Source organism: Panulirus ornatus, chromosome 24 (genome assembly GCF_036320965.1).
Source record: "Panulirus ornatus isolate Po-2019 chromosome 24, ASM3632096v1, whole genome shotgun sequence".
Lineage (NCBI taxonomy): Eukaryota > Metazoa > Arthropoda > Malacostraca > Decapoda > Palinuridae > Panulirus > Panulirus ornatus.
Genome location: NC_092247.1, coordinates 7954337 through 7982032, shown reverse-complemented (window position 1 = coordinate 7982032; position 27696 = coordinate 7954337). Strand labels below are relative to the sequence as shown.

At 36.3% G+C, this 27696-nt stretch overlaps 2 protein-coding genes across 16 annotated transcripts in view; one reads left to right on the top strand and one right to left on the bottom strand.

The window, feature by feature from the left end:
- LOC139757081 (uncharacterized) overlaps positions 1-15167 on the top strand; it is a 51130-nt gene extending 35963 nt beyond the window's left edge. For all 4 annotated transcript variants that reach the window (XM_071677134.1, XM_071677132.1, XM_071677133.1 and 1 more), the window contains exons 2-6: positions 2269-2450; positions 4476-4663; positions 7371-7538; positions 9120-9284; positions 10560-15167. In XM_071677134.1, coding sequence (XP_071533235.1) covers positions 2270-2450; positions 4476-4663; positions 7371-7538; positions 9120-9284; positions 10560-11105 — 1248 coding nt within the window. In that variant the 5' untranslated portion in view covers position 2269 and the 3' untranslated portion in view covers positions 11106-15167. The remainder of the gene's footprint in view (positions 1-2268; positions 2451-4475; positions 4664-7370; positions 7539-9119; positions 9285-10559) is intronic.
- A 714-nt stretch (positions 15168-15881) lies between these two features.
- Datp (purine phosphoribosyltransferase family protein Apf) lies at positions 15882-25914 on the bottom strand. 12 transcript variants are annotated; one of them, XM_071677139.1, is made up of 5 exons: positions 25442-25459; positions 23630-23742; positions 23219-23422; positions 20984-21099; positions 15882-17579 (listed from the first exon to the last, which is right to left on the bottom strand). In XM_071677139.1, the coding sequence occupies exons 3-5, from the start codon at positions 23337-23339 to the stop codon at positions 17373-17375; spliced, it is 444 nt and encodes a 147-aa protein (XP_071533240.1). In that variant the 5' UTR covers positions 23340-23422; positions 23630-23742; positions 25442-25459; the 3' UTR covers positions 15882-17372. The 12 variants fall into 12 exon arrangements, with proteins under 12 accessions (XP_071533240.1, XP_071533237.1, XP_071533242.1 ...); XM_071677136.1 differs by lacking the exon at positions 25442-25459 and adding an exon at positions 24925-25346 and having other exon boundaries at positions 23219-23405; XM_071677141.1 differs by lacking the exon at positions 25442-25459 and adding an exon at positions 24925-25341 and having other exon boundaries at positions 23219-23411.
- Positions 25915-27696: the final 1782 nt, after the last annotated feature.

The following is a 27696-nucleotide window of genomic DNA, read 5'->3' as shown; positions in this document are numbered from 1 at the left end:
TTCTGGAAGCGTTGAAAAATGTGTGGAAGGCGAGAACGTTATCTCGGAAAGCAAAAATGGGTATGTTTGAAGGAATAGAGGTTCCGATGATGTTATATGGTTGCGAGGCGTGGGTTATAGATAGAGTTGTGCGGAGGAGGGTGGATGTGTTGGAAATGAGATGTTTGAGGACAATGTGTGTTGTGAGGTGGTTTGATCGAGTAAGTAGTGAAAGGGTAAGAAAGGTGTGTGGTAATAAAAAGAGTGTGGTTGAGAGAGCAGAAGAGGGTGTTTTGGAGTGGTTTGGTAACATGGAGCGAATGAGTGAGGAAATATTGACAAAGAGTATATATGTGTCAGAGGTGGAGGGAACGAGGAGAAGTGGGAGACCAAATTAGAAGTGGAAAGATGGAATGAAAAAGATTTTGAGTGATCGGGGCCTGAACATGCAGGAGGTTGAAAGGCGTGCAAGGAATAGAGTGAATTGGAACGATGTGGTATACCGGGGTTGACGTGCTGTCAATGGAGCGAACCAAAGCATGTGAGGCGTTTGGGGTAAACCATGGAAAGTTTTGTGGGTCCTGGATGTGGAAATGGAGCTGTGGTTTCGGTGCATTATACATGACAGCTAGAGACTGAATGTGAACGAATATGGCCTTTGTTGTCTTTTCCTAGCGCTACCTCGCGTGCATGCGGGGGTAGGGGGTTGTCATTACATGTGTAGCGGGGTGGCAACGGGAATGAATAAAGACAGCAAGTATGAATTATATACATGTGTACATGTCTGTGTGTGTGTGTGTGTGTGTGTGTGTGTGTGAGAGAGAGAGTCGATGGGCCGTTCTTCGTCTGTTTGCAGGCGCTACCTCGCTGACGCGGGAAACGGCGATCGAGTATGATAGCAATAATGATAATTTATATATATGTATATATATATATATATATATATATATATATATATATATATATATATATATATATATATGCCTTACTTCAAGGGTAAAAGGCTTGTGTAAAAGTAGAGAGGAGAGTTCCAAGTGAAGGTTGGTCTGTGCCAGGGATGCGTGATGTCACCATGGTTGTTTGTATATAGATGAGGTGGTGAGGGTGGTAAATGGGAGAGTCTTGGAGAGAGGGGCAAATGAGAGGGCCTGAGAAGTGAGACAGTTGTTGTTTCGTGATGATGCAGTTCTGGTGGCAGATTCAAATGAGAAGCTGCAGAAGTTGGTGACTGAGTTTGGAAGAGTGTGTGAAAGGAGAAGGTTATGAGTAAATGTGAATAAAAGCAAGATTATGAGGTTTAGCAGAAGTGATGGACAGGTAGTTGGGGTGTGAGTTTGAATGGAGGGAACTTGGAGCAAGTGAAATGTTTTAGTCACCTGGGAGTGAACATGGCAATGAATGGAACCATGGAAGCAGAAGTGAGTGATGGAGTGGCTGAGGGGGTGAAGGTATCCAGTAGCATTGAAGAATGTGTGGGAGAGAATATTATTTTAGAAGGAAGAAATAGGTATGTTTGAAAGTATAGCAGTCTCAGCGATATCTTATTATTATATGGATGCGAGGCATGGGGCCTGAACATACAGGAGGGTGAAAGGCATGCAAGGGATAAAGTGGATTGAAATGATGTGGTGTACTGGGATCAACAAGCTGTCAGTGGACTGAACCAGGGCATGTGAAGCATCTGGTTGTGGAGAGGGAGTTGTGGCTTAGGTGCATTACACATGACAGGCAGGGAATAGATATGAGTGGATGTGGCTTTTTTTCTTGTTCCTGGCACTAAATCAGGGAGCATCTCTCAAGTATGAAAGAAAAAAATGCATGTATAAAAAGAATTTGTAGCAATTATCATAATGTTTTATTTGCAAAAAGGTATCCATAGGGTGAAAACATACATTTATGAAATTACATGTGTATGTCTTGTCTCAGCATCATCATTCTTATAACAGAGACAAAAAAGATTAAATGCTATACTCCTCGCTGTATAAGTGAAATCTTTCCAGTTGGCCTCTGAGTTGAAATATACTACCCACCCATACATTAGTGTATAAAGCAAATAGAAGCAGTGATTGCAATTGCAGTTCAAGTTTTTACTAGTTCTAGTCCCCATCAAAAAGTCAACCAGATGTTAAAAGATATTTTGTCCAAGCTTTGGTTATTTTGTAGCTCTACAGAATACTGTATTACAGTATATGATTAACACAAAGTTCTGCATAGACTCAACCAGTTTTCATAAAAATTCAGTTACTTAAAGTAATGCTATTTTTTTTTTTTTTTTTTTTTTTTTTACAGTATGGGAGAATCAGTGCCAGATACCCAGTTACACCTAAGATGGCACTCCCATGCCACTACTTTCACCAGCATGCTCTCAGAGCTACATCATGGCCGGGCATATACTGATGTATCCTTAGTGTGTGATGGAGGTATCGTTAGGGCACATCGTGCTGTTCTCTCTCTCTGCTCTCCATACTTAGGTAAGAGTCAAATTTCAGTATGGTTTTATCATTCTTTTATTGTATTGCATATATAGTAATACAGTTGTATATATATTGCTGTTTTATGTAAAAGAGACTCAGTAAAATTTGAATCTGGTACCTGATACAGGCTTCTCAAAAACCTAATGAATGAACTCACCAAAATTTGAATTATGTTTACAAACCAAGTTTAAGTATTATGTTGGATTCATTCGACCCATGAATAAAGTTTGTAAGAGCCTATTAAGTTATAATGTTATGCAATGATATAACTACAGTCAAAGCACATTCATCTGACTAGATAATGTGTCCAGTCTTATTTTGGGTGTTTCTTAACAATACTAATAACTTGATAATTTTTAATTTCCTGTGTCTTTTATGGAAGTTATTATTTTCAACATACTTCAACCAGTTTTTAAAGTCTCTTAATAGTGTAGTATTCTATTGCACAGTATTCCAGGTATTGTACAAGGTGAGTTCTAGGTATCCCTGGGGATAGGGGAGAAAGAATACGTCCTACATTTTTCCTGTGTTGTGAAAGGTGACTAAAAGGGGAGGGAGTGGGGGGCTTGAAATCCTCCCCTCCAGTTTTTACTTTTCCAAAAGAAGGAACAGAGAAGGGGGGCAAGTTAGGATTTTCCCTCTAAGGCTCGGTCCTCTGTTCTTAACACTGCCTCACTAATGTGGGAAATGGCGAATATGTATGAAGAAAAAGAAGGAAAAAAAAGAAAAAAACATATATATATATATATTTTTTTTTTTTTTTAATTTTCCAAAAGAAGGAACAGAGAATTGGGCCAGGTGAGGGTATTCCCTCAAAGGCCCAGTCCTCTGTTCTTAATGCTACCTCGCTAATGCGGGAAATGGCAAATAGTTTGAAAGAAAGATATATATATATATATATATATATATATATATATATATATATATATATATATATATATATATATATATATATATATATATCACCATATGAAATATATATGAAAATATATAGATATAAATAGATAGATAGATAGATAGATATAGATTTAGATATACCCCTGGGTATGGGGGAGAAAGAATACTTCTCATGAATTCCCTGCATTTTGTAAAAGGCAACTGAGAAGGGAGGGAGCGAGGGGCTGGAAATTTTCCCCTCGCTGGAAGTGGGTGGGGGGATGCTATTTCATGTGTGGCGGGGTGGCAATGGGAGGCGATGGGAATGGATGAAGGCAGCAAGTACAAATATGTACATGTGTATATATGTTTGTTTATGTATATGTATATATACATTGAAATGTATATGTATGTATATGTGCATGTATGGGAGTATATATATATATATATATATATATATATATATATATATATATATATATATATATATATATATATATATATATATTCTTTCTTTTTCTTTTAAACTATTCGCCATTTCCCGCGTTAGCGAGGTAGCGTTAAGAACAGAGGACTGGGCCTTTGTGGAACATCCTCACCTGGCCCCCCTCTGTTCCTTCTTTTGGAAAATTAAAAAAAAACGAGAGGGGAGGATTTCCAGCCTCCTGCTCCCTCCCCTTTTAGTCGCCTTCTACGACACGCAGGGAATACATGGGAAGTATTCTTAATCCCCTATCCCCAGGGATAATATATATATATATATATATATATATATATATATATATATATATATATATATATATATATATATATATATATATATATATGTGTGTGTGTGTGTGTGTGTGTGTGTGTATGTGGGTGGTTGGGCTATTCTTTTTCTATTTCCTCACACTACCTCGCTGAAACAGCGATTAAGTATGATATGGATAAATGAATATATTAATTGAAAGTACTTTCATTTTGCTACAGCACTGGGAACCTGCAAAATATCAGGTATTATTATCTGCTGAAATTTGCCATTTGTTGAAGGTTATTCAGCTGTTACAGCATATTAATGAGACCATATTGTATTTTATTTCCTTATGAATATTGGCTAGAAAATTCAGCAATGCTTTACTAACATGCATCCTATCTCTTCCATAGCCATTGTATTAGGAGCATGTCCAGACACTGATGCACCACTGTTACTGCCTGAGGTTCCAGTGCAGGATATCCTCTATTTGGTCTCTTTCATATATCGTGGTCAAGTGGATGTCCATCAACAGCACATAGCATCATTCCTTAGGACTGCTAAGCATTTGCATGTTCTAGGACTTGAAGAAGGAGACAGGGTATGTATTTCTGAGATTGTATATTTGTTTGTCTCTCTGTGACCATCCTTTTCAGAGAAACTCCCTCATACTTATTTCACAAGCATATGTTTCATACAGATATTGTATTAAAACTGCAAGCATAAGATATGCCAGATAGTGTTAGGATGGATATTAGTAAACATGCCCAAAAATATGAATTAAGGCAAATGCCAACCAATCTAACTGTTGGTTTCTTGAGAATCTCGCATTTAACCTCGACCACATGGGTACCATCATGAACCTAATCTCTGCTGGTATGGTATACCAACACTAATTCTGTGTTTGTCCTGGCTTTCAGTAATTATTAGCATGCCAGACTTCAGCATGACTGCTTTGTTTAATGGAGAATGCTTAATTTTTTAAGTGTCTTGATACAACTAATAGAACATAGGATTTTTTAAATGACCTCTACAAAATGTCCCCATATTCTCAGTAAGTTGTCAAACTTTAGGTAAAGTAGTTTTTGAGAAAGATTCATGGTTTGGTTTTCCTTTTGCATTGACTTGGGCTTAGATATCACAGCAATGATCTGGACCTCAATAATGATACGAGAAAATTATAGTCAATCAAGAAGTTCAGTGCACATTCTCTCAGATTCAGCATTCCAAAATCCACCAACTCTCAAAATCTGGCATTTGGAGTGTACTGGTTTGTGAAACCCCCAACTTGTGGAATTACCTATTGGTGCCTTAGTCTCTGTCAAAGAAAAACCTAATTCTAAGTGCCTTTAGCGAGTTTTATTTTCATCACACTTCAGTTGCTTCCCATCTCTACAGGAATTCATGCTCTTTCACATCTGGAATATTCACAAGTTTAGATTCAACCTCTCCTGTCAAGCACCATATGTCTTCCTCACCTGATCTTTATGTCTCTGAAACCCAGCTGTCTAAGGCTGCCTCTTTTCACCTCTTTTTCAGTTTCAAAACTGTAACCTTTACCATTGTTTCCACTAAAAGGGCAATGTTTATTCCTGCTGCAGAATGAAAATACATATAGCTTATTTCATGGATCTGAAGTCACCCAACACACAAGCAATTGTAATTAGCATTGAAAAAGAATCCTAAAGTGTCAGTTACCCACATAACACATGGGGAAAGGTGTGCCCCTGACATGTGCATTCATATATCCCACAGTCATCAACAGCTACTTATTGACAGTTTGGGGCACTAATTATTATGATCATTATTTTTTGAATGTTAAACTGTTAGCACATGGAAAATGTCTTTGTATGATAGTAAAGAAAATTATCTGTAACTTGTCATTCTGTAACTCATAATTTGCTGTAAATTGGCACAGCTCCGACAAAAATTTATGGGAAACAAGTGGTTCTACAGTATACTAACTTAGTTGTAAGTGCCTCTTGGTATAGTGAGACAGTAAGGACAGTAGTGAAAAGAGGTAGATATCATACATGCCGTATGTACAGTCTAAATTGAATGTGTTATACAACAAGTATTTAACTCCCCTACTCATTGCCTCACATCGTACACTACCCTCTGTACATCTGCAACAACTTCAAAGCCCACCCTTGGATGTTGGTAAGTACTTAATATAACTCTGTTTTCAGTGTAATATATTTCAGTATGTGCCCATATTTTAGGGGATTTACAGTAATTCAGAAAATCCAGTATGTCAAGAAGGCCTCAGCTGAATTATGGAGAGTTTATTGGATTCCAGTGGTGTTGATGGAAAAAAAATGAAATCTATCATTGTAAGTTAACAAAATTGCATGTGCACAAATTCAAATGTCTGTATGCCAAAAATTTTGGTTAGTTTATCAGACTTTCCCTTTTTTTATACACTTTCTTGTTACCACTTATTAATTGATAAGACCAAAATATTTTACTTATTTTTGGCAGTCTTAGTAAACTGTTATCTAGGGTAGTCCTGACAAGGATATCTTGATTATTTTCAAAGGGTTAAACTAGATAAAGTGGAACTATTTTCCTGATCTTATCTTAATGTGTTTGGCATGGGGAATATTGGGAATGAGTGCCAGAATTATTATTAGCAGTACCAAATTGGTTAGGAGGGTAGCTGCCTGGCTTCAGTGAAATGGAGCTCCAAGGTTGGGTGAGCTTTAAGAAGTTGAGTATTTGGAAGCCTTATACAACACACTTCTAGGCTTTTGTTGCCAAGATAATTCAAGCCTAATTTGTTTACTTGAGCTTGAGACTGACTATTCTCATAGCTTATATAGCAAACAACTAAGCATGAAACTTTAGAAAGATGGAACAAATTACTGTTTTAGTATTAAAGCTGATAGTGAATGAGATAAGCTGAATTATGAAACTGCAATTTTGAAGTGTACAGAAGTTTACACTCTTGTATGATAGTGAATAAAGTTCAATAGATGGGTCCCTAATAGTGTAGAACTCCCTCCCTAAACTGTACACAAAGATAATTACAAATAGGTAAATATTTGTAATACAATCTGGTTATGGCCTGGGTCTGGATAGGGAACTGTGGTTTCAGTGCTTTGCACATGTCAGCTAGAGAATGGATGTAAGCAGGTGCAGCCTTTTTTCATCTGTTCCTGGTGCTTCCTCGCTTACACGGGAAACAGCTGTCAAGTATGAAAAAAAAAAGGAAATAAGATTTTGGGGTTTGATGTTTGATTCATACATCAAGGGCTGAATGCAAGAGCATTTTGCTTTATAATTTTTTTTATTTATTAATTTCACAGTTGGTTGACTCCCCAAGCAAATCTGATGCAAGCTCCAGCACTTCTGGAAGTGAAGCTGGTGATGAGCCCAGCACACCTCAGTTTGTTAATGGAAACAACAACAACAATGAAAATGATGATGATGAAGCAGATGAAGATGATGAAGAGGATGATGAAGAAGATGACATGGTAGTTAATTAAGACTTTGTTTTACTTATTCTGAAAGTTTTCCCTCAAATATTCTAACTAATTTGATAAACATCTTGGGGTTATTAAGTTCCCCTTAGCCTTTAACCAAGAGTCCATTGTTAACTAGTAAAGAACAATAATATGCCAGAAGACAGATGTTATACACAGACACATATTGAGGAAATTGTTATCAAATAATCTTTGGTTTTGTCTGTGTACTTCCATGTAACTTCCTAAGGTAGAGGTAGGGAGTTTATACTCTTGGTGCCCCATCTTTTCATCATAGTTTTATCAGATGAACCACTACTAATCTTTCAAATATTTCCTACATTTACTTTATTAGCCAAGGGTATTGATTATATTACAAAACTGAAGGACAAAAACAAGATCTGAATTTATGAAAAGTAATTTCCCTCAACTGAGAAGAACAGCGAATAAGAGAAATGAATGTCCGGCTTTCTTTGGAAATAATCTGTAAAATCCTAATGATAATAATATGTGCATATTTTTTGTCATCTGCCCTTAGAGATGGGATCACCTGGCACAAAATAATTTCTGCCAGTCTCCTTTAATGGAACAAGTCATATGTCATAATGGAACAAGTCATATGCCATATGGAAGTCATATGGAACAAGTCAATGATAACTTGATAGGGATGGGTTTTTCAACACCTCATGCTTCACTAGGTTATTATTTGTCTTTCTGGTCTCCCAAGGTCAATCAGATCCAGCTTAAAGATATATGTTCTTGCTTCCAAGCAAGAGTATAGCATTTCTTCCTGGAATAATGTCTTAGGTCCCATAGTAAGTTATTGATAGAGGAAAAATATCATCCAGGACAGAAATAGTAAAAATATTATGAAACAGAAGGACAAGAAGCAAAAGATGAATTCCTCCACTCTCAATACCACATCTAGATAATACGATATTATCATCATAAGTGAGCACCAGGGTTTGTTCCATAAAAAAACTGACATATGAAAGCCTTATTTTAAACTATTTTTTTTTTTTTTTACATTGGACACTCCAATAATGGACAAAAGTCCACATCAAGATCAGCCCTTAAGTGAAATGTAGAGAGGTTAATGAAAGAAGAAAAGAAAAGACAAGGGAAAGTGTTTACAAATTTTGGAGGAAGATAAAAACCTGTCTTTCAAGATGTGTCAGGTCATACTTATTGGGAAAGATATGAAAGGGTAGAGAGATCCAAGGCTTCAATGTGTAGGAAAAGAAACAGTTATCAAAATGGCCCACCCTTGAGTTGCCAACAGCCACAATGATCATGTGACAGCAGCTTGCCAAGTAATGTGTGGTCTAGCTAGTGGTGTGGGCACACAAGCTGCCAGCTCTCAGGAGCAAAACCTCAAGTAATATCTCTAGAAGAGGGAAAGTGAACCAACATTACGGCATAGGGCAAGTGGGTCAATTTTTGAAGTTAGTCTGGGAAGTTTATAAGCTGTCAAATTTTTTTATAGACTGTAAAGTACTCTTGTATTTACATATAAGATTAGCATTTCATGGCATACACATATAACGTAGATATCATTGTTTAGCATTTATAACTTCATTAATTACTTTGCAGAGTGAAAGAATTGACATTATCAAACATGAGCTGAATGTGAAGGAAGAACCACCAGAGACCAGTGAAGTTTCTGCAGATGTCACAAGTGATGGAAGGATTGATTTGAATTATTACTTGCAGCAAGCAATTCAGAGTGCATCTATGCCATGTCCATTATGCAAAAAGGTGAGTAACCATTTGTTGAAATTATTGGATCATGTGCAGCTAGTTTCCATGAATATCTACAAAGTTTGTATTTGGAATGAATCATAGTATCTAATATTAATGATACAAAGATGTTGTGTATAAGATTTTTATTGTACTTGATGACCATATCCTGTGTAAGTGAGGTAGTGCTAGGAAACAGACAAAGACCCATCCCTTCAAATATACACATATGTACATACACGCACATACACATGCATATACATGCATATACATGTCAACATATACATATATACATACATATACATATCAACATATACATATATACATACATATACATATATACAGATATACATATATACACATGTACATATTCATACTTGCTCACCTTCATCCATTCCTGGCACTACCTCGCCCCACAGGAAACAGCATCACCACCCCCTGCATCAGCAAGGTATTGCCAGAAAACATGAAAAATCCACACATCCACTCACACTCGGTCTCTAGCTGTCATGGTAATGCACCGAAACCACTGCTCCCTATCCTATATATAAAGTGAACTTTATATATATATTTTCTTTTATGTTGAAGGCTTTATTCAGACAAAAGTCCACATCAAAGCTGGGCCTTAATTGAAGTATATAGAGAATTACGAAACAGACAAAGAAAAGACAAGGAAAAGCATCTACAAATTTTTCAGAAAGTGAAAGACCTGTGTTTTGAAATGTGCCAAGTCATAGTTATTTGGAAAGACATGAAAAGGTAGAGAGTTCCAAAGTTTTGACTTGTAGGGAAAGAAACAGTTATCAAAATGGCCCACCCTTGAGTTGCTAATGGCCACACAATAATCATGAGACACAGCAGCCTGCTGAGTATTGCATGGTGTAACTAGTGGTGGGGGCACACAAGCAGCCAATAGTGAAAAGTAGGGAAATAATTTGTGGCAGGTCATAAATTGGAGCATCATCATAAATTTGGCCAAAGAAAGAGCCATCTGTGGGAGTTACTTCACTCCTCCCTTAGTTGTTTCTTTCATCACTTATTAAGGCAAACCAGGCAGACTTTGTATAAGACAATGCTGAGAAGATCTTTAACAATAAAGACAACACATTATTCATATTTGAAAGTAAAAACATTTGTCTTTTTGTATTTCTGCACGTTGTTCATTTTTTATTTTTTCAACTTGGTTTCTTAGAGAAATTTCTGACTGAAGTAATATACCCCTTTCCTTATATGTATTACTTCTGATATTTAATCAACTTTATCTTGTATGTGAAATCTCATATTTTTTTTCAGGAATTCAAAAGTCAGTCTGGCCTTAGAGACCATATACGATTACATACTGGTGAAAGACCCTTTGAATGTGAATTCTGCCAAATGAATTTTGCCAGGGCCTCACACCTTAAACGTCATCGCCGTATGCATACTGGTGAGAAGCCTTTTATGTGTCGTATCTGTGGTAAAGATTTTTCACGAGGAGACAAGCTTAAGGATCATCTAAGAAGACATGATGCTGAGGACAAGTTGAGCAAAATTCGAAAACAAATTTACAATCCAGAAGATACCACAGAACCAGACACAGAAGCAAGTCAACCTGCTGGTGTGACTCCCAGTTCACAAGTATTAACAACAAAATCTAATAATACAACTTCTGAACCCTCTTTAATGCCGCCTGCTAAACGACCCAGAGGCCGCCCCCCAAAGAATCCTATAGCACAAGCTCAGTATCAACAAGTAATGGCTCAGGTTCCCTCAGTACTTGTTCCACAAAGTGAAAGTTATATGCCTCATATGCTTGGTGTTACCAGCATTGGAGAATGTATTCTCAGACCTATAAATTAGAGAGATCATAATTTAGAGTTAATTCTAATAGATGAAGTTTTGACTAACTTCTGTAAAGGATTTTGAAGCTGTTATATAAATCCATAGGTGTTTTTCACTGGAAAATTTAGTATAAGGTTTTATCTTAGCAGTGTCAAAAATTTAAGGTAAGCAATGCTAGTGTTTAAGCCTCATTTTAGTGAATAGCTCATCATGTTCTTCATTCATGTAACCCAAAGTGTCAGATTTAATACATAAGTGTCATCAGGTCCATTCAGTAAATTTATTTTTTATAAGATTACCTTTTGTGGTTAAGGTTAACAGTATTATAAAAGACTGCACACTTTCGTCAGTGGAAAAAGTTTGGGACAGCATTAACAACTACATTGGGTAACTTGAATATATATTTTTTAATTTTCCAAAAGAAGGAACAGAGAAGAGGGCCAGGTGAGGATATTCCCTCAAAGGCCCAGTCCTCTGTTCTTAATGCTACCTCGCTATCGCGGGAAATGGCGAATAGTATGGAAAAAAAAAAATATATATATATTCTTCTTCATACTATTCGCCATTTCCCTTGTTAGCGAGGTAGCATTGAGAACAGAGGACTGAGCCTTTGAGGGAATATCCTCACTTGGCCCCATTCTCTGTTCCTTCTTTTGGAAAATTAAAAACGAGAGGGGAGGATTTCCAGCCCCCCCGCTCCCTTCCCTTTTAGTTGCCTCCTACGACATGCAGGGAATACGTGGGAAGTATTCTCTCTCCCCTATCCCCCTTTTTTTTTTGTTCATATATATTCGCATTTCCTGCATTAGCGAGGTAGTGTTAAGAACAGAGAACTGAGCCTGAGGGGGAAAATCCTCATTTGCCCCCCTTCTTTGTTCCTTCTTTTGGAAAAGTAAAAGCTGGAGGGGAGGACTTCCAGTCCCCCACTTTCTCCCCTTTTAGTCGCCTTTTACAATACACAAGGAATGTATATTTTTCATCTTGATCTGAGTATCATTAGTGCCAACTCATTCCCTTGTTGAAATTTGCCTACAGCATGTTATTGATCTAGAATTACTTAATGATACACTGGGTTTTCATACCAAGACAATATGGAATCAGAAAAAAATTCAGTGTCCTTTATTTTTACTTTGGTGCATAATACATGACAGGTAGAGAGTGGATGGGAATGAATGAGACCATTCCTTTGTTCCTGATGCTGCCTCACCAATGCAGGAATCAGCAAACATTCTTGAAAAAATATATTCTTTTTATGATGGAGAATAATGTTATGAGAATAGTGTATCTGTGAGTACCTCTTTATGTAGTTTTTGTCCAAATGCATTATTTGGATTCCCTCAATTTACTGCCTGGTAAATATTACCATGCGTTTTTCTCTCATCTCCTTGGGCATTAGAGTTCCAGTTCTATATATGGCCTTCATCAATATAGTTGTTTCAGACTTATATTTCTCACTTGCTTTGTTAAATGTTTACACGAAGACAGCAGGCTTACATATTTGTATTACTTGGGCTAAGCTTAGGCTCTACTTTTTGCATGTGACATAAGCTATTTTGTCCATAATTCCTGAGCTATTCACTTCAGTTGCTTCTTTAATGCAATCAATAGCTTTACTCATTCCTTTGTAATACAGTTGGTATTCACCTTTGGTTTGATATCTTTTTGTTATATACCAAGATGTTAGTGCAGATTTTAATCCTCTTGTATCTTCCTAATTGAGACCCTGTTAGATTTAGTACATTACTCTTGATACCCTAATATTCCTGTCAAACATTGATTATCATGTATCTTTCCCTTCTTTCTAGGCTGTATAGTATGAGTTCTTCAACCTCCCATGAGTTTGTTTCATTCCCTTTATTTGGCTGGCAAAGTGTCTGAATTCTCACTAACTTGTTTCTTCTTGTTTGGTCAGTGACCATACAACATATTAGTACTTAATTTTGCCTCATTTATATATACTAAACATTTTCATTATCAGCTTAAATGTCTCTTGTAGTGGACAATTTGATTAGTAATAATAACTAATCAAATTGCCCTTTGAATTCCAGGTTTTCCTTTATGATAATCATAGTTCTTTGATGGTTGCTTCACTTTCTCCCCCAGTTGGGTCTTTGTATGATGTCACCAAGAGATTGTGAATCAATCCCTGGCTTGTTTGCTTAAATGTATCATTGCTAAGTTCCATCAAGTTTTCTTTTGTCCTTTTGAATATTATACCTGTCTTTTGCATCTTTTTCCAGAATTCTGATTCTGTGATTTTATTTACTATAGTATCATCAACAAAACATATTCCTGTCCTTTTTTTTTACTTCTCTCTCATTGTCTGATATCACTATTATACACTGAATTAAGCCCTATACCATTCCTTGTGGCTCTCTATACAGAACATTTTAAGAGCTGGTTATGTTTGCTACTTTCTGAATTTCTGTTCATTATAAAGAAAATATACCCACCTACCTATCCATGAGAGAGAGAGAAAGACGGGGTTATATTATGAGGTGGTAACCAATACTGTGCCTTGGAGATAACAAATATTGTGCCTTTGAAAAATAAAGTTAACAGCAATACTCTTATGTGAATGTGAACTGTGATGGAGACTCATTCCTTTATGTAATAAGCTATATATTCCTTATTGTTAACACTGCTTTGCTAGATGTATAAGTAATCCAGACCTTTAAGAGTGATATACTTGTTTATGCAATGTGGGTACTGGATTTTTCCATTTATCTTAACATTACATCTCCATCATAGAATATGTTAAATGGGTGATGTAATATAAAATGTATTAGTTATAAATGTTATCTTTTTCATACATCATTACTGTAGCCCTCACAGTGTTTGATTTCATGTATTGTAACATAGATTTCACTATAAAGTTATCATTTTACAGCCATAACATCTGTCATTTTCATTATCATTCAGCTGTTATTAACTATGCATCTGTAGTGTAACATTTATTATACAATATCTCATGTACAGTAGTTCAGTTAATATTAAGTTGCACATATGAATTAGAAAATTATAAGAAAAATATAATAGTTGAGCTGTTGTAGAGATGAGACTGAGACCATTGGAATCATGTTACTTTTCTTCTCAAAAAAAAAGTGTATTTTGTACATTCCTATTTAAGTGGTCCAGAATTCTCTATACTCACACATAGCTTAAAAGAGCTGAAGTTATTCAATCACTGGTGTCAGAAGTGACTGATCATGTTTCATTTCCATAAAACTGTATATTTCCAGCTTTGTTTTTCCTTTACACTGTTCAGTAAAATGAAATTTTCCTGATTTCAGCTTGAGTTGGCTGTATACAGTGTACTTTATGTCTCTGATTCAGTGTTGCATACTTGAAACCAATATTATTCATGTATTCCTAAATCAAAATTCTTCAAGCAGTACAAATTCTTTTTACAATACTGCTGAGATAGCCCTAATTCTTCTTACATGATTTTCTCAGGGGTTAGCAATGAAGTATTTCTTTGCGTATGTTAGAGCCAAACCAATGCACTGAAACCCATATCTTTCAGGTGTTGAAGGTGAAGTGTTGGTAGGTCAAAATGCATAAGGAACATTTTGTGCACACTAACCAGCTTTTTGAATTGCAGAAATGGTGTGAAAATGGAAAAATGATGAATTACAGGTAGACCCAGATTTATGAAGCTTTGGTTTACGATTTGCAGAGTTACGGAAACATTTGAATAAAAATCCCAGAAATAAAATTTTTTTCTAAACTTTTGGAAGTGCTTATTCTGAGATGCCGACACAGGTATCTTAGGCTTCCCATTCTGAACCTGGTCAGTTTACAGGAAGAGAACCCTTTCATAAATCAGGGGCTACCTGTTCTGACAAAGGTAATTAATTGCTGGTTGAGGTCCTGTCATCTATAGTCACGCTATATTATAAAGTAAAGCTCCTTGCTGTTATTTAAAGAATAATGTAAATTAAAAAAGTCATTCCAGTCTGTCTTTTGTAGGTGCTCCTATGAATATTTTGAATCCCTGTGGAACATGTTTTGCATCAGTTTATTTTTTATAGATAAAGTTTATTTTCAAACCAATATCAAAATAAAGATCCACTTAAATTCATGAATATCAATTACCCTTCTTCTTTTGACATGAAGATACTTTGTGTTAGTCTCTCTTCATGCATCTTTCCCATGTTTGGGTCTGAATTGTTTCATCATGCTTTGATCAATTCTATGCTCTGATTAGTTCTGTCAATCGGACTATGCTTACTGCCACACCTTTCTCAGTCATTTCTCACATAATCAACCTGCCTCACGTCATACCATTATCAACTTCAAGCATTCAATTTTCAGCACATCCACCCTATTTTCTTTTGCATTCAAGGCCCAAGACTCGAATTTATACAACTTTGTTTGGACTACTTTCAAATATAACCATCCATACATATACACACTTTAATGCACCTAGGTTAACACATTCTTCCTCTCTGGGACTAATGTCAGTTCCCATGGTTTCATAAATAGTAAAGTCAACTTCCAGGTACCTAAAGCACTCCAATTCCTTTCCATACAAATTGTGTGGAAGAGTGTGACTGAGGGCGGTGACATGCACAGAGCATCAGCCTGAGGAGGAACATGTTTTTAACAGTGTTAATTATGTGTGGACAGTGTTTGCACTGAAGAATGTGGGTGACATATACTTTGAGAAATAGGAAGATATGTTTGCAGTATCTATGGATCTGGAGAAAGCATATGACGGTTGATGGATATGCACTGTGGAAGGTGCTAAAACATATGGTGTGGGAGTAAAGCTGTGGTAGTTAATCACAATTTCACTTTTTCAACACATTTTTATTATTTATGAACATTCAAAAACTGCCATGCTAGAATATTCATTATACCTTTACCTGGGAGAGAATATCAAGTTTGAGAGTTCTCGAGAAAATGTAGTTAAACCATGTATGTCTAAAGCCAGAGAAATAGTTGTTGGATTCTTCTTTCACTGCCCATATCTTACAACTTCCCTTTATGACAAAGTATAATAAAGATATATCTCAACTCAAACTGAACTGCCTCAAAATCTATTTCTTTTGGTTACTAATTATTCTAAAGATTCTGTTTCTCAATAAGTCAATATACTCTACTGCCATCTATTTCTCAAAGTAATATGTTGATATCCTATACTGTAAACAGCTAGATTATACTCATATTCTAATTCTGTTTATTTGAGTTTCATGAAACACTTTCAACACTTGCACATGGATGTCCCAGTGGATGTTCTCCAATATAATTACTTTGGCAAACACAGGATACAATCTGTGTTAAAAGCTTTAAAATTCTTTCAATATTTCTTTGTTTACAATATAATATATAGTTAAGAGTCATGGTATGATATGCGCACTAATTTTTACTTTGCATTACGTGGACATACTACATGTCTCAATTTCAGCACATCCACTCCAAGCACCTCACAGAAGTAATATTTACAGTAGTAATTAACAAACTCACTTTGTAATGATGTTAGTACAGTATAAATTTATTGTTTGGTGTATATACCATTACAAAACAGTAAACTATTTACTATTTAGTGTATGTAATATTATTCAGAAATTACTCACCTGTTCAAACAAGCAAATGTAAAAAATTCATGACTAAAACGTGTAACAAATTCTTAATCACAGTAATCATTTATGTGATAGCGTAGCGACAATAAGCATTTCAAAAAGCTCGCTTCATAATCATGTTGATATATGATATACTATCTAGTGTACATTATAAAGAAATCAGTTACAAACCCATCTCAAATTCATGGTGATGCCAATTCAAGATTTACTATTTGGTGTACACAGCATTATTGAGCAATCATTAATGAACAAAGATATGTAAAATATTAAACAGTATAAGACCAGAAACAGTTTTGCACATTCATAACTGTTGTAGGCATTTATGCATGGTATCACTTTTTAATATACATTCCTCATTCACTCTAGGATACTAGGAAGGCTCACCCCTTCATGCACAAAAGTGTTAATAATATGTATAATAAATATTTTGACTTAACAATCTGATTTTTAAGTGGGGAACAGGGATTTTTCTTTTAGGTCTTAGCTTATAACATCTCAAAGTTCCTATTAAATGTACATCCAAATTTCCAAGGTGAAAGTGAAAGTAAAGATTAGCAAATGACATCAAAGATTATCCCTAATTAGGAGAGAAACTTTATCATAACATTCTTTCAAAATCCTCTCATCATTTCACAGAGCACCTTTATGAAAATGTTTTTATTGCTGTTTTTAATGCTTAGGAGTGTTTTCATCACAATCACAGTTTTTCATAATACTTCTTAAGGAATTCTTCACATTCTTGGAGAGCAGAAACCAGATTAGTGTAAGCAGCAAGGGTGCAAGCCTTTGAAAGTGGTGACCAACAAAACATCTTATGCTCCTCTGAAATGGCCACTGCAGTTGTAGTGTTGGTTAACTCTGCTGCCCAATACACCACTGATTTTGGCTTATCAAATGCAGAATACTGAAAGTAATAAAATATTTCTAAACTTCTTTTCTCACCCTTCATACAGTATCTCTCCAGAATCAATGAACATCACACTTTAAATACATTCAATAGAGAAAATGCTTTCTTGACAAATCAGTTGGTTTATTCTGACACTTGGGGAGGGGGTTGTCATTTCATATGTGGTGGGGTGGCGACAGGAATGAATAAAGGCAGCAAGTATGAATTAGGTACATGTGTATATATGTATATGTCTGTGTATGTATATATATGTATGCATTGAAATGTATAGGTATGTATATGTGCATGTGTGGACACGTATGCATATACATGTGTATGTGGGCGGGTTGGGCCATTCTTTCGTCTGTTTCCTTGTGCTACCTTGCTAATGTGGGAGACAGCAACAAAGTATAATAAATAAATAAATATAAATGCTAGCAAAAAGATAAATAAATATGAATACCAGTACTTTTGAAGAACAGTTAACATATATGTTTTACAAAAAGAACAAATATCTGAATCAGAAAAATGTGCATGTGACTACCACCTTGGAAAAGGATAGTCAAAAAATAATTTACCATTTCTGCTTTTCATCAAGTTGACTTATCCTCCACAAACATTCCAGTCACAATGTAACTCTTCTTTTTTGTAATATGAAAGCATCTCTGGTTAATAGATTTCAATATTTTACTCTTAAATTTCTCCCCTTACACACTCTCCCAAACTCTGAAACTAACATCTGCAGTTTCTCACTTGAATCTGCCACCAGTGCTGTGTCATTGACACATATATCCTCTTTGTCAATCTTTCCTCACTCATTCTCTCCATGTGACCAAACCATTTCAATACAACCTCTTCTGCTCTCTCAACCACACTCTATTACCACAAATCTCTCTTACCCTTTCATTACTTAATCAAACCACCTCACACCACACATTGTCCAACACATCCACCTTCCTCCACACAACCCTATCAATAGCCCATGCCTCAAAACCATATAACATTGTTGGAATCACTATTCCTTCAAACATACCCATTTTTGCTCTACAAGATAATGTTCTCGCCTTCCACAAATTCCTTAATGCTCCCAGAACCTTTGCCCCCTCCCCCACCCTCTAACTCACTTCTGTTTCCATGGTTCCATTCGTCACTAAGTCCACTCCCAAATACCTAAAACACTTCACTTCCTTTAATTTTTCTCCATTCAAACTTACATCCCAACTGACTTGTCCCTCAACCCTACTGAACCTAAAAACCTTGCTCTTACTCACATTTACTCTCAACTTTCTCCTTTCACACACTTTTCCAAACTCTCCAAACTCAGTCATCAACTTCTGCAGTTTCTCACTCGAATCAGCCACCAGAGCCATATCATCGGCGAACAGCAACTGATTCACTTCCCAGGCCCTCTCATCCCTAACAGACTGCATACTTGCCCCTCTCTCCAAAACTCGTGCATTTACATCCCTAACCACCCCATCCATAAACAAATTAAGCGACCATGGAGACATCACACACCCCTGCTGCAGACCGACATTCACTGGGAACCAATCACTATCCTCTCTTCCTACCTGTATACATGCCTTACATCCTTGGTAAAAACTTTTTACTGCTTCTTGCAATTTACTTCCCACACCATATACCCTTGAGACCTTCCACAAAGCATCTCTATCAACCCTATCATATGCCTTCTCCAAAGCCATAAATGCTACATACAAATCCATCTGTTTTCCTAAGTATTTCTCATATACATTCTTCAGAGCAAACACCTGATCCACACATCCTCTACCACTTCTGAAACCACACTGCTCTTCCCCAGTCTGATACTCTGTACATGCCTTCACCCTCTAAATCAATACCCTCCCATATAATTTCCCAGGAATACTCAACACACTTATGCCTCTGTAGTTTGAACACACACCTTTATCCCCTTTGCCTTTGTACAATGGCATTATGCATGCATTCTGCCAATCCTCTGGCACTTCACCATGGTCCATACATACAATGAATATCCTTACCAACCAATCAACAACACACTCACCCCCTTTTAATATATATATAATGGAAAAGAAAGACTGTTGGATGTTAATGTTCTGAGAGGGGCAGCTGGTGGGATGTCAAATTACTATCTTGTGGAGGCAAAAGTAAAGAATTGTAGAGGTTTCCAAAAAAGAAGAGAAAATGTTGGAGAGAAGAGAGTGGTGAGAGTTAGTGAGCTTGGACAGGAAACTTGTGTGAGGAATTGTCAGGAGATATTGAGTGTAGAATGTCAAAAGAAAAGAGCTAATGACAAGAGGAGCAGCTGGTGAGATGTATGAAAAAATATTTCACATTTACCACTATTTCCAAAGTTCGTGATGTATTACCAGGAGCAGATGAAGAAAGGCCAAATCCATTCATATCCATTCTCTAGTTGTCACATGTAATGCAGCTAAAACCACGGATCCCTACCTATGACCAGGTGCTACAAACCTTTCCAGAGTTTACCCCATATGATTTACATGCCCTGGTTAAGTCCAATGACAGCCCATCAACCATTGTATAGCACACTGTTCCAGTTCACTCAGACAAAGGAAGGCCACATCCACAACACATCCATTTTCTAGCTGTAATGTGTAATGTGTCAAAACTACAGCTCCCTATCCACAACCAGGCCCTACAGACTTTACCATGGTTTACCCAAGATGCTTCACCAGTATATTTGTATTGGCCCCAATGGTGTTGTATGGACAAGTGGCTTCACTTCTATAAAGAAATGTCCAGAGGCTCCCCAACTTACGATGCTTTGACTTAAGATTTTTCAACTTTACAAAGGTGTGCTATTCAACACTTTATTATAAAATAGGCTTTGTATTAGATGATTTTGTCCAACTGTACACTAATGTAAGTGTTCTGAGAATGTTTAAGGAAGGCTAGGCTAATCTATGATGTTTGGTAAGTAAGGTGTTGTACAATATTAAATGTATTTTCAACTTATGATATTTTCAACTGACGATATTTTCAACTTACAATGGGTTTATCGGCACGTAACCCCATTGTAAGTCAGGGAGCCTCTGTACAGAGGAGGGGAATGTGTTGGAAATGCTATCTCTGTGAACATCATCTAGGGTGAGGAAAGTTGATGTGCCAAGGAATGATAGTGTAAAAGAGAGGTGTGATAATAAGGAGAGCACGTTTGTGAGAACTGAAGCACATGTGAAAAAAATTTTGCAAACAACTAAATCATTAGTCAAATTCTTTTTAGAAAACAAATGTTTATAATCTGTGACTGATATCAAAATGTTTTCTGAACTCTTTACAATTTGACAAAGAGCATCCTTACTGGAAGACTGCATTAGAGAGGAGAGAAAATATCAGTGGACAGGATTCCTCCAAATGTGTATCATATTTGCCAATAGATTTCTTGCTTTATACTTACACACCTTCAAGACCTTCTCAAAGGACTTTATTATTGAGAGATCTTTTAGATGTAATCCTGTTTCTTCCTGTGTCTCTCTAATGGCAGCCTCCATGTCTGACTCACCCGGATCTACATGACCTGCAGCAATACAGATATAAACGTTACATGGTAAAGTGTGTTACTGGTTACATGTGAAAGGAGGAAATTGAGAGTAAATGTGAATAAGAGCAAGGTTATTAGGTTCAGTAGAGTTGAGGGACAAGTTAAATGGGATGCAAGTTTGACGGGAGAAAAACTGGAGGAAGTGAAGTACTTTAGATATCTGGGAGTGGACTTTGCAGCAGATGGAACCATGGAAGCGGAAGTGAGTCACAGGGTGGGGATGGGGTGAAGGTTCTGGGAGTGATGAAGAATGTGTGGAAGGAGAGAACGTTATCTTAGAGAGCAAAAATGGGTATCTTTAAAGGAATAGTAGTTATAACAATGTTATATGGTTATGAGGCATGGGCTGTAGATTGGGTTGTACGTAGGATGTGTTGAAAATGAAATGTTTGAGGACAATATGTGGTGAGAGGTGGTTTGATCAAGTAAGTAATGGAAGGTTAAGAGAGATGTGTAGTAATAAAAAGAGTGTGGTTGAGAGAGCAGAGGAGGGTGTATTGAAATGGATTGGTCATATGGAGAGAATGAGTGAGGAAAGAATGACAAAGAAGATATATGTGTCATAGGTGGAGGAAACAAAGAGAAGTGAGAGACCAAACTAGAGGTGGAAGATGGCGTGAAAAAGATTTTGAGCAATTGGGGCCTGAACATACAGGAGGGTTAAAGGCATGTAAGGAATAGAGTGAACTGGAGCGATGTGGCATACTGGGGTCAACGTGCTGTCAATGGATTGAACTTGGGCATATGAAGTGTCTTGGGTAAACCATAGAAAGTTTTGTGGGGCCTGGATGTGGAAAGGGAGCTGTGGTTTCGGTGCATTACAGATGACAGCTAGAGACTGAGTGTGAAAGAAACACCATTAAGAAAAGGAAACACAAGAATCTTGAACACTTTTGTGTCCTACCACATCTTTTGAAGACTAGTTAGAGAGAAAAACAATAGTTACAATCGAGGGTTAAATGTGTGCATAGGATAGAGGTAACTGAAACGATGTGGTATGCTGGGGTCGACATAATGTCAGTGGACAGAATTAGGGCATGTGAAGCCTCTGGGGTAAACCGTGGAGGGGTCTGTGTGGCCTGGTTGTGGATAGGGAGCTGCAGTATCAGTATATTATACATGACAGATAAAGAATGGATGTGAGCAGATGTGGCCTTTCTTTGTCTGTTCCTGGCATTACCTTGCTAATACAAGAACTAGCAATCAAGCATGAGAAAAAAGAAATATGGAATGGGTCAAGTGACCTGTATACATAATCTGCATACGTATCTATTTCCTCTCTCTGTAACTAATCCTCTGAAGATGTGGTGATACACGAAATTGCTCAGGATTCTCATGTTTCCTTTTCGAAGTGTTCCTGAATTCATAGTCATATGTTTGTCATAATTTTCCTGTGGGGAGGTGTGGTGCTGGGAATGGATGGAGGTCAGCAAGTATGAACATGGTCATGTGTATATATTCATATGTATATGTGTATGTATATGTATGTATATATATCATATTATATATTTTGCTTTGTCGCTGTCTCCCACGTTTGCGAGGTAGCGCAAGGAAACAGACAAAAGAAATGGCCCAGCCCACCCCCATACACATGTATATACATACACGTCTACACACGCAAATATACATACCTATACATGTTTATGTTTATGTGGATATGTAAACGTGAATGTATGTATATATATAAGTATATGAGTGGATGGGTCCTTCTTTGTCTGTTTCCTGGCCCTACCTCTCTGATGCAGGAAACAAAGATCCAGTATAATAATAATAATAATAATAATAATAATAATAATAATAATAATAATAAAAATAATAATAATAATAAAATGATAATTCATGATCATATCAAGTTAATGAAAAAATGAAATTAATCATTTTCAGCTTCAGGTAGAGAATTGACAACATTAAGGAAAATGCCTTGAAGTCTACTGCTCTGTCTGATGGGTTAACTACACTCATATCAAATCTTTTCTAAATAATACATGTAACAAGAAGGAAGAAAAAGGGGGAAAGGAGGTAAAGTGGACGTTTCTTGGAAGGGGCAACTTAGTTTCAGGAACTACTGGTGGTGAGAAAAGCTATTGTTACTAACCTTTAGGAGGACTCCAGTCACCTTCTTTTCTAGCTGCTTGCAATAAAAGATACTCTATTCCTGTTGAGACCCGACGGAAGACGATGAGTCCTGCTGCTCGTACCTCAGGCACTACACTCATTATTGTTTGAAGAAGTGAGCTATGAATATGGGCACCACACTTCTGGAGATCCTTATGCTTCCTGTGCTAAAACTTTGCCAAAGCTACAATGAATATAAAAATTTTACTCAGCTGAAAGCATACATCAATAGTACACAATTATAGTATAAATATAAGAAATCAGAGGAAAAAATAATTCTATGGTTGGTTAGCAAAGCGTTGCAGTCTTATACTATGGTTCCACTTCACAAAGTTTGATGGATTCAGGACATTTGCAAGGAGAGAATAAAATGCAGCTTGGGATGACTTACCATATATCTAAACTTCCTAACTAATCACAATTAGGGTCTGTTCAGCATAGCACTGTACAACCATAGGCAACCAAACTTGACAGCTGTCAATCAGCAGTGTTTCATGTACTCATCTGTCAAGACAGGATATATATATATATAAATATATATATATATATATATATATATATATATATATATATATATATATATATATATATATATATTATAAAATATGATGAAGATATTACAGTGAGGAGAGCTATGATAATGAGGAAAAATAAGTGACATACTTTAAGACAAGTATATGAGAACCTCATTTATTATTCAATATCAATTTAATTCACCTTTGATTTCATTTTCTTAATATATGATTTTGGTGTCAACTGCATTCACTTGCTATGTTAGCTGTTTACCTCCATTACCTACATAGGTGAAAAGCGGTAATGTCAATCAATGTTAGCATACTTCGATTACAGTACAGACAATTTGAGTAAATGTTGGCTATTAAGTGTCAGCTTGGTTTTGAGAGATTTTATAAGATCATTTAGATATGTTAGCTTCCTTCACGTATGGCAAAAATATTAACCTAATATAACCCTTGGGGGTATAGGAAAGTGGCGCATCTTGGCGATCCGGTTTGTTTACATAGACAAATGTATAACTTTTGCCACAATTTCCACTTTCATAATCCTCCTTAATATTGTGTAATTAAATTCTTTTTAATAGACAGAATAGTCTTCGACAGATACTTCTCTATATACAGGTCACTAAGTTAAATAACGATTTAAAAGCACAATTCCTAAACCTAGTTTCAATGTACTTAAACTGATAATTTATCAATTTTCATTTATATCAGTAAATAGTGGCACTAAATAGGGATAGTAGTGATTAACTGGCTAAATGGGTAAAATAGTCGGCTAAAAAGCGTTTGTAACCAATGCCAAATGGCATTTGCAAGGCAACGTTATTTTGCCGACTTGCCGGAAGCAATACACTCTTTTTACTGAATTTTCCTTATGTGGCCGTAAACAGCACAAACCTACTGCTGTCTAGCATCACTCATACCAAATCTGAACTTTATAAACACAATGATTTGCTGTAGAGTTGGCCATGTCTGTCCCAAACATTAGTATTTCATTCCATGCAGTGGCAATGATTCTTACCCCCTCAAAGCACATCGTTTAACGGACGAATCAACTACAGTAAAATAGGCTTTGATGTCCTTGATAAAGACATAAAGCTCAGAAACGCTTGCCCTCGAACTACATCAATATCGACTAGATAATGTCGCCACATATCCCTAGGAGACATACCTTTTCTTAGGCAACATAAACTTGAGCTTGCAACGTGGACTTCATATGCTTGAGTCTGTGCTAAAGTTCACTATTTTCCTCTACTTGATTCTGTGTTCCAATCGGGGCCGCATATGCTTAAATTTAAGATTATTGGCTTGCATATACTTGAGTCTAATATGACTTGGCTGCATATATTTGAGTCTCCGGTCTTAGGCTTCATATGTTTGAGTGTAATTTCCCACAAGGGGATACATGTGCTGGCGTGTAAGGTTCGGGGACAGTGTGTAAGGGACTTTATTAAGTACAGATGTAACTTTGCTAACCACTTTCGTATGTCAGAAGTTGTTTTTCTGTGTGAATTATGAAAAATAGAGAGATTGGTGACCTATTGTATAGTTCTATATGGACAATATGAGACTGGTAACTCGAATGAAATCTTCAAGGGGATATTCCTTAAATGTTCTTTTCACTGAAAAAGAAAGTAATAAATTTCAAGAACAATGAAAATCCTTTACATAAAAAGTTTGACACACACCTTAAGGACAGGAAAAAAAATTCTTTACACACACACACACACACACACTCGTGCAAGCAAATTATGCTTAAAGATGGAGGTGCTGCCCCTTCCCCGACTGAGTGCCATCGAGTGCTGCCCTTTTCCTTACGTTGGTCTTAGTAGCAACCTGACAATGGGGTTAACAAGGTAGTTGAACTGTTTAACAACCTCCACCTGGAGGGGCGTATCTAGGGGTAATAGCGCTTATGGCAAGCACTGAAATTGTGCCCTTGGCATGATTAAAAATGTACATACAGTGGATGCATATAGAAGATATACACTAATAAACTGTTGAAGATTTAGGCCAAGCATGAATTTATATAAACTCTTACAAACTTAAAGACTTATTAGATCAAAATTGTAACGTAGAAGCGGTAATGTAACTGGTAGTAGCGAGTTTTTTTTATCTCACAAATCCTAAAAACAACAAACCTGTTGAGTGGCGCCCCCTTCAAGTGGCGCCCAGGCCACCTGCCCAACCTGCCATACCCTTTTGAGTTATAGATTTATTACTTAATCCTCCCCCCCCTCAAAGAAAAGGCTTTGAATATTAGACCTTCCTGACCTGTTATGCATTAATTTCATATTATATTGGAACTTATTATCAGTAACTTTAATTGCGAGTAAACTGACAGTGGCAAGTTATTGTTTGATATAACACAAAATACCATTTTGAGGTGTAATGGACAGTATATCTAAGTTATACATGGCCATTACAATACCATATTGCTCGTATTTTGATAGTCATTTGTTGATTGCTTTTAATATATGTGTACATAAGAATATATATCCTACTGGTTTAAGATATTAGTTTCTCAAGAAATGTAACCAAAAACATAATATATTACTCATATAAAAAGACATGATATATCGCTATCAGGTATGTTATATATTCGTTAGTAGTACATATTGCTGTGTTCGAAACTATAAATTAGTTTGAAATCGTGTTATATCTTTTTGTCAAGTAAATGTGAAACCATCTAATAAAGGGTAAGATGAAATATATAACATATATCACGACCACTTCCCGTAGATAAGTGAGTGCGAGAGAATCTGAGAGTCAGTTCACTTCAAATATGAATAGAAAAATTCAGGCCACGGACAAATTCTCTGGAAAGTGGACAAGTTCTGTGGAAGGCGGGAAAATCTTTGCGACGCGGGAAATGTAAAAATTCTAGAACATTCTTTAATGTTTAGTGACACTGACTTAGATTTCAAACTTTAAGATTTATTGAAGTCTCGGATAGAAAAATATCAATTTCAGGCAATTTTTTTACTAAAAAAGGTTTATTCTTTATTTTCGTATCTTTTTCTTATAAAAGAAACGAGTATTCTTAAATCAATGTCATAAAAATTACCCAAGTCGCATTAGGACTTTCCGTAAATGAGTGAGTGCGAGAGAATCTGACAGCTCATTTCAAACATGAATAGAAAAATTCAAGACACGGACGAATTTTCTGGAAAGTGGACAAGTTCTCTGGAAGGCGGGAAAATCTTTGGGACGAGGGAAATGTAAAATTTCCAGAACATTCTTTAATGTTCACTGACATTGACTTGGATTTAAAACTAAGATTTTTTGAGGTTTCGGGTGAAACAACAACAATTTCAGGCATTTTTTGACTAAGAAAGATTTATTTTCTATTTTCACATCTTTTTCTTATATAAGAAAGGAGTACTCTTCTTAGATTAATGTCATAAGAATTACCCAAGTCGCATTAGGACAATGAGACAAAAAAATTTCTGGCGCCAATGTTCTCGGGTAAGCATCCCCGTTTGCAGAACCATTATCTCGCGGGCTTTCACACTGAGTGGATGTCCAGAGATTCTCTTACCGATAGTTACGAATTTATTGAAAGAAGAGGTAAGTGGGCATTTATAGACTCTAGGCAGAATTTGAAATGAATGCACCAGGGAATTAAATGTGTCGGAGAAATGATTATTGGGGACGAAATGTGATTTCAAGTTTTTAGCCATTATGATGGCCGCCGTTTGTTGCATTTCTTTTACCTCGCATGAATCAGGCATTTGTATATTTTGATAATCATAATAGTCTACATTTTCTTTTCTTTCAAACTGTTCGCCATTTCCCGCATTAGCGAGGTAGCGTTAAGAACAGAGGACTGGGCCTTTGAGGGAATACCCTCACCTGGCCCAATTCTCTGTTCCTTTTTGGAAAATTAAAAAAAAAAAAAAAAAAAAAAAAAAATACTACATATTAATGTATGAATTCATGC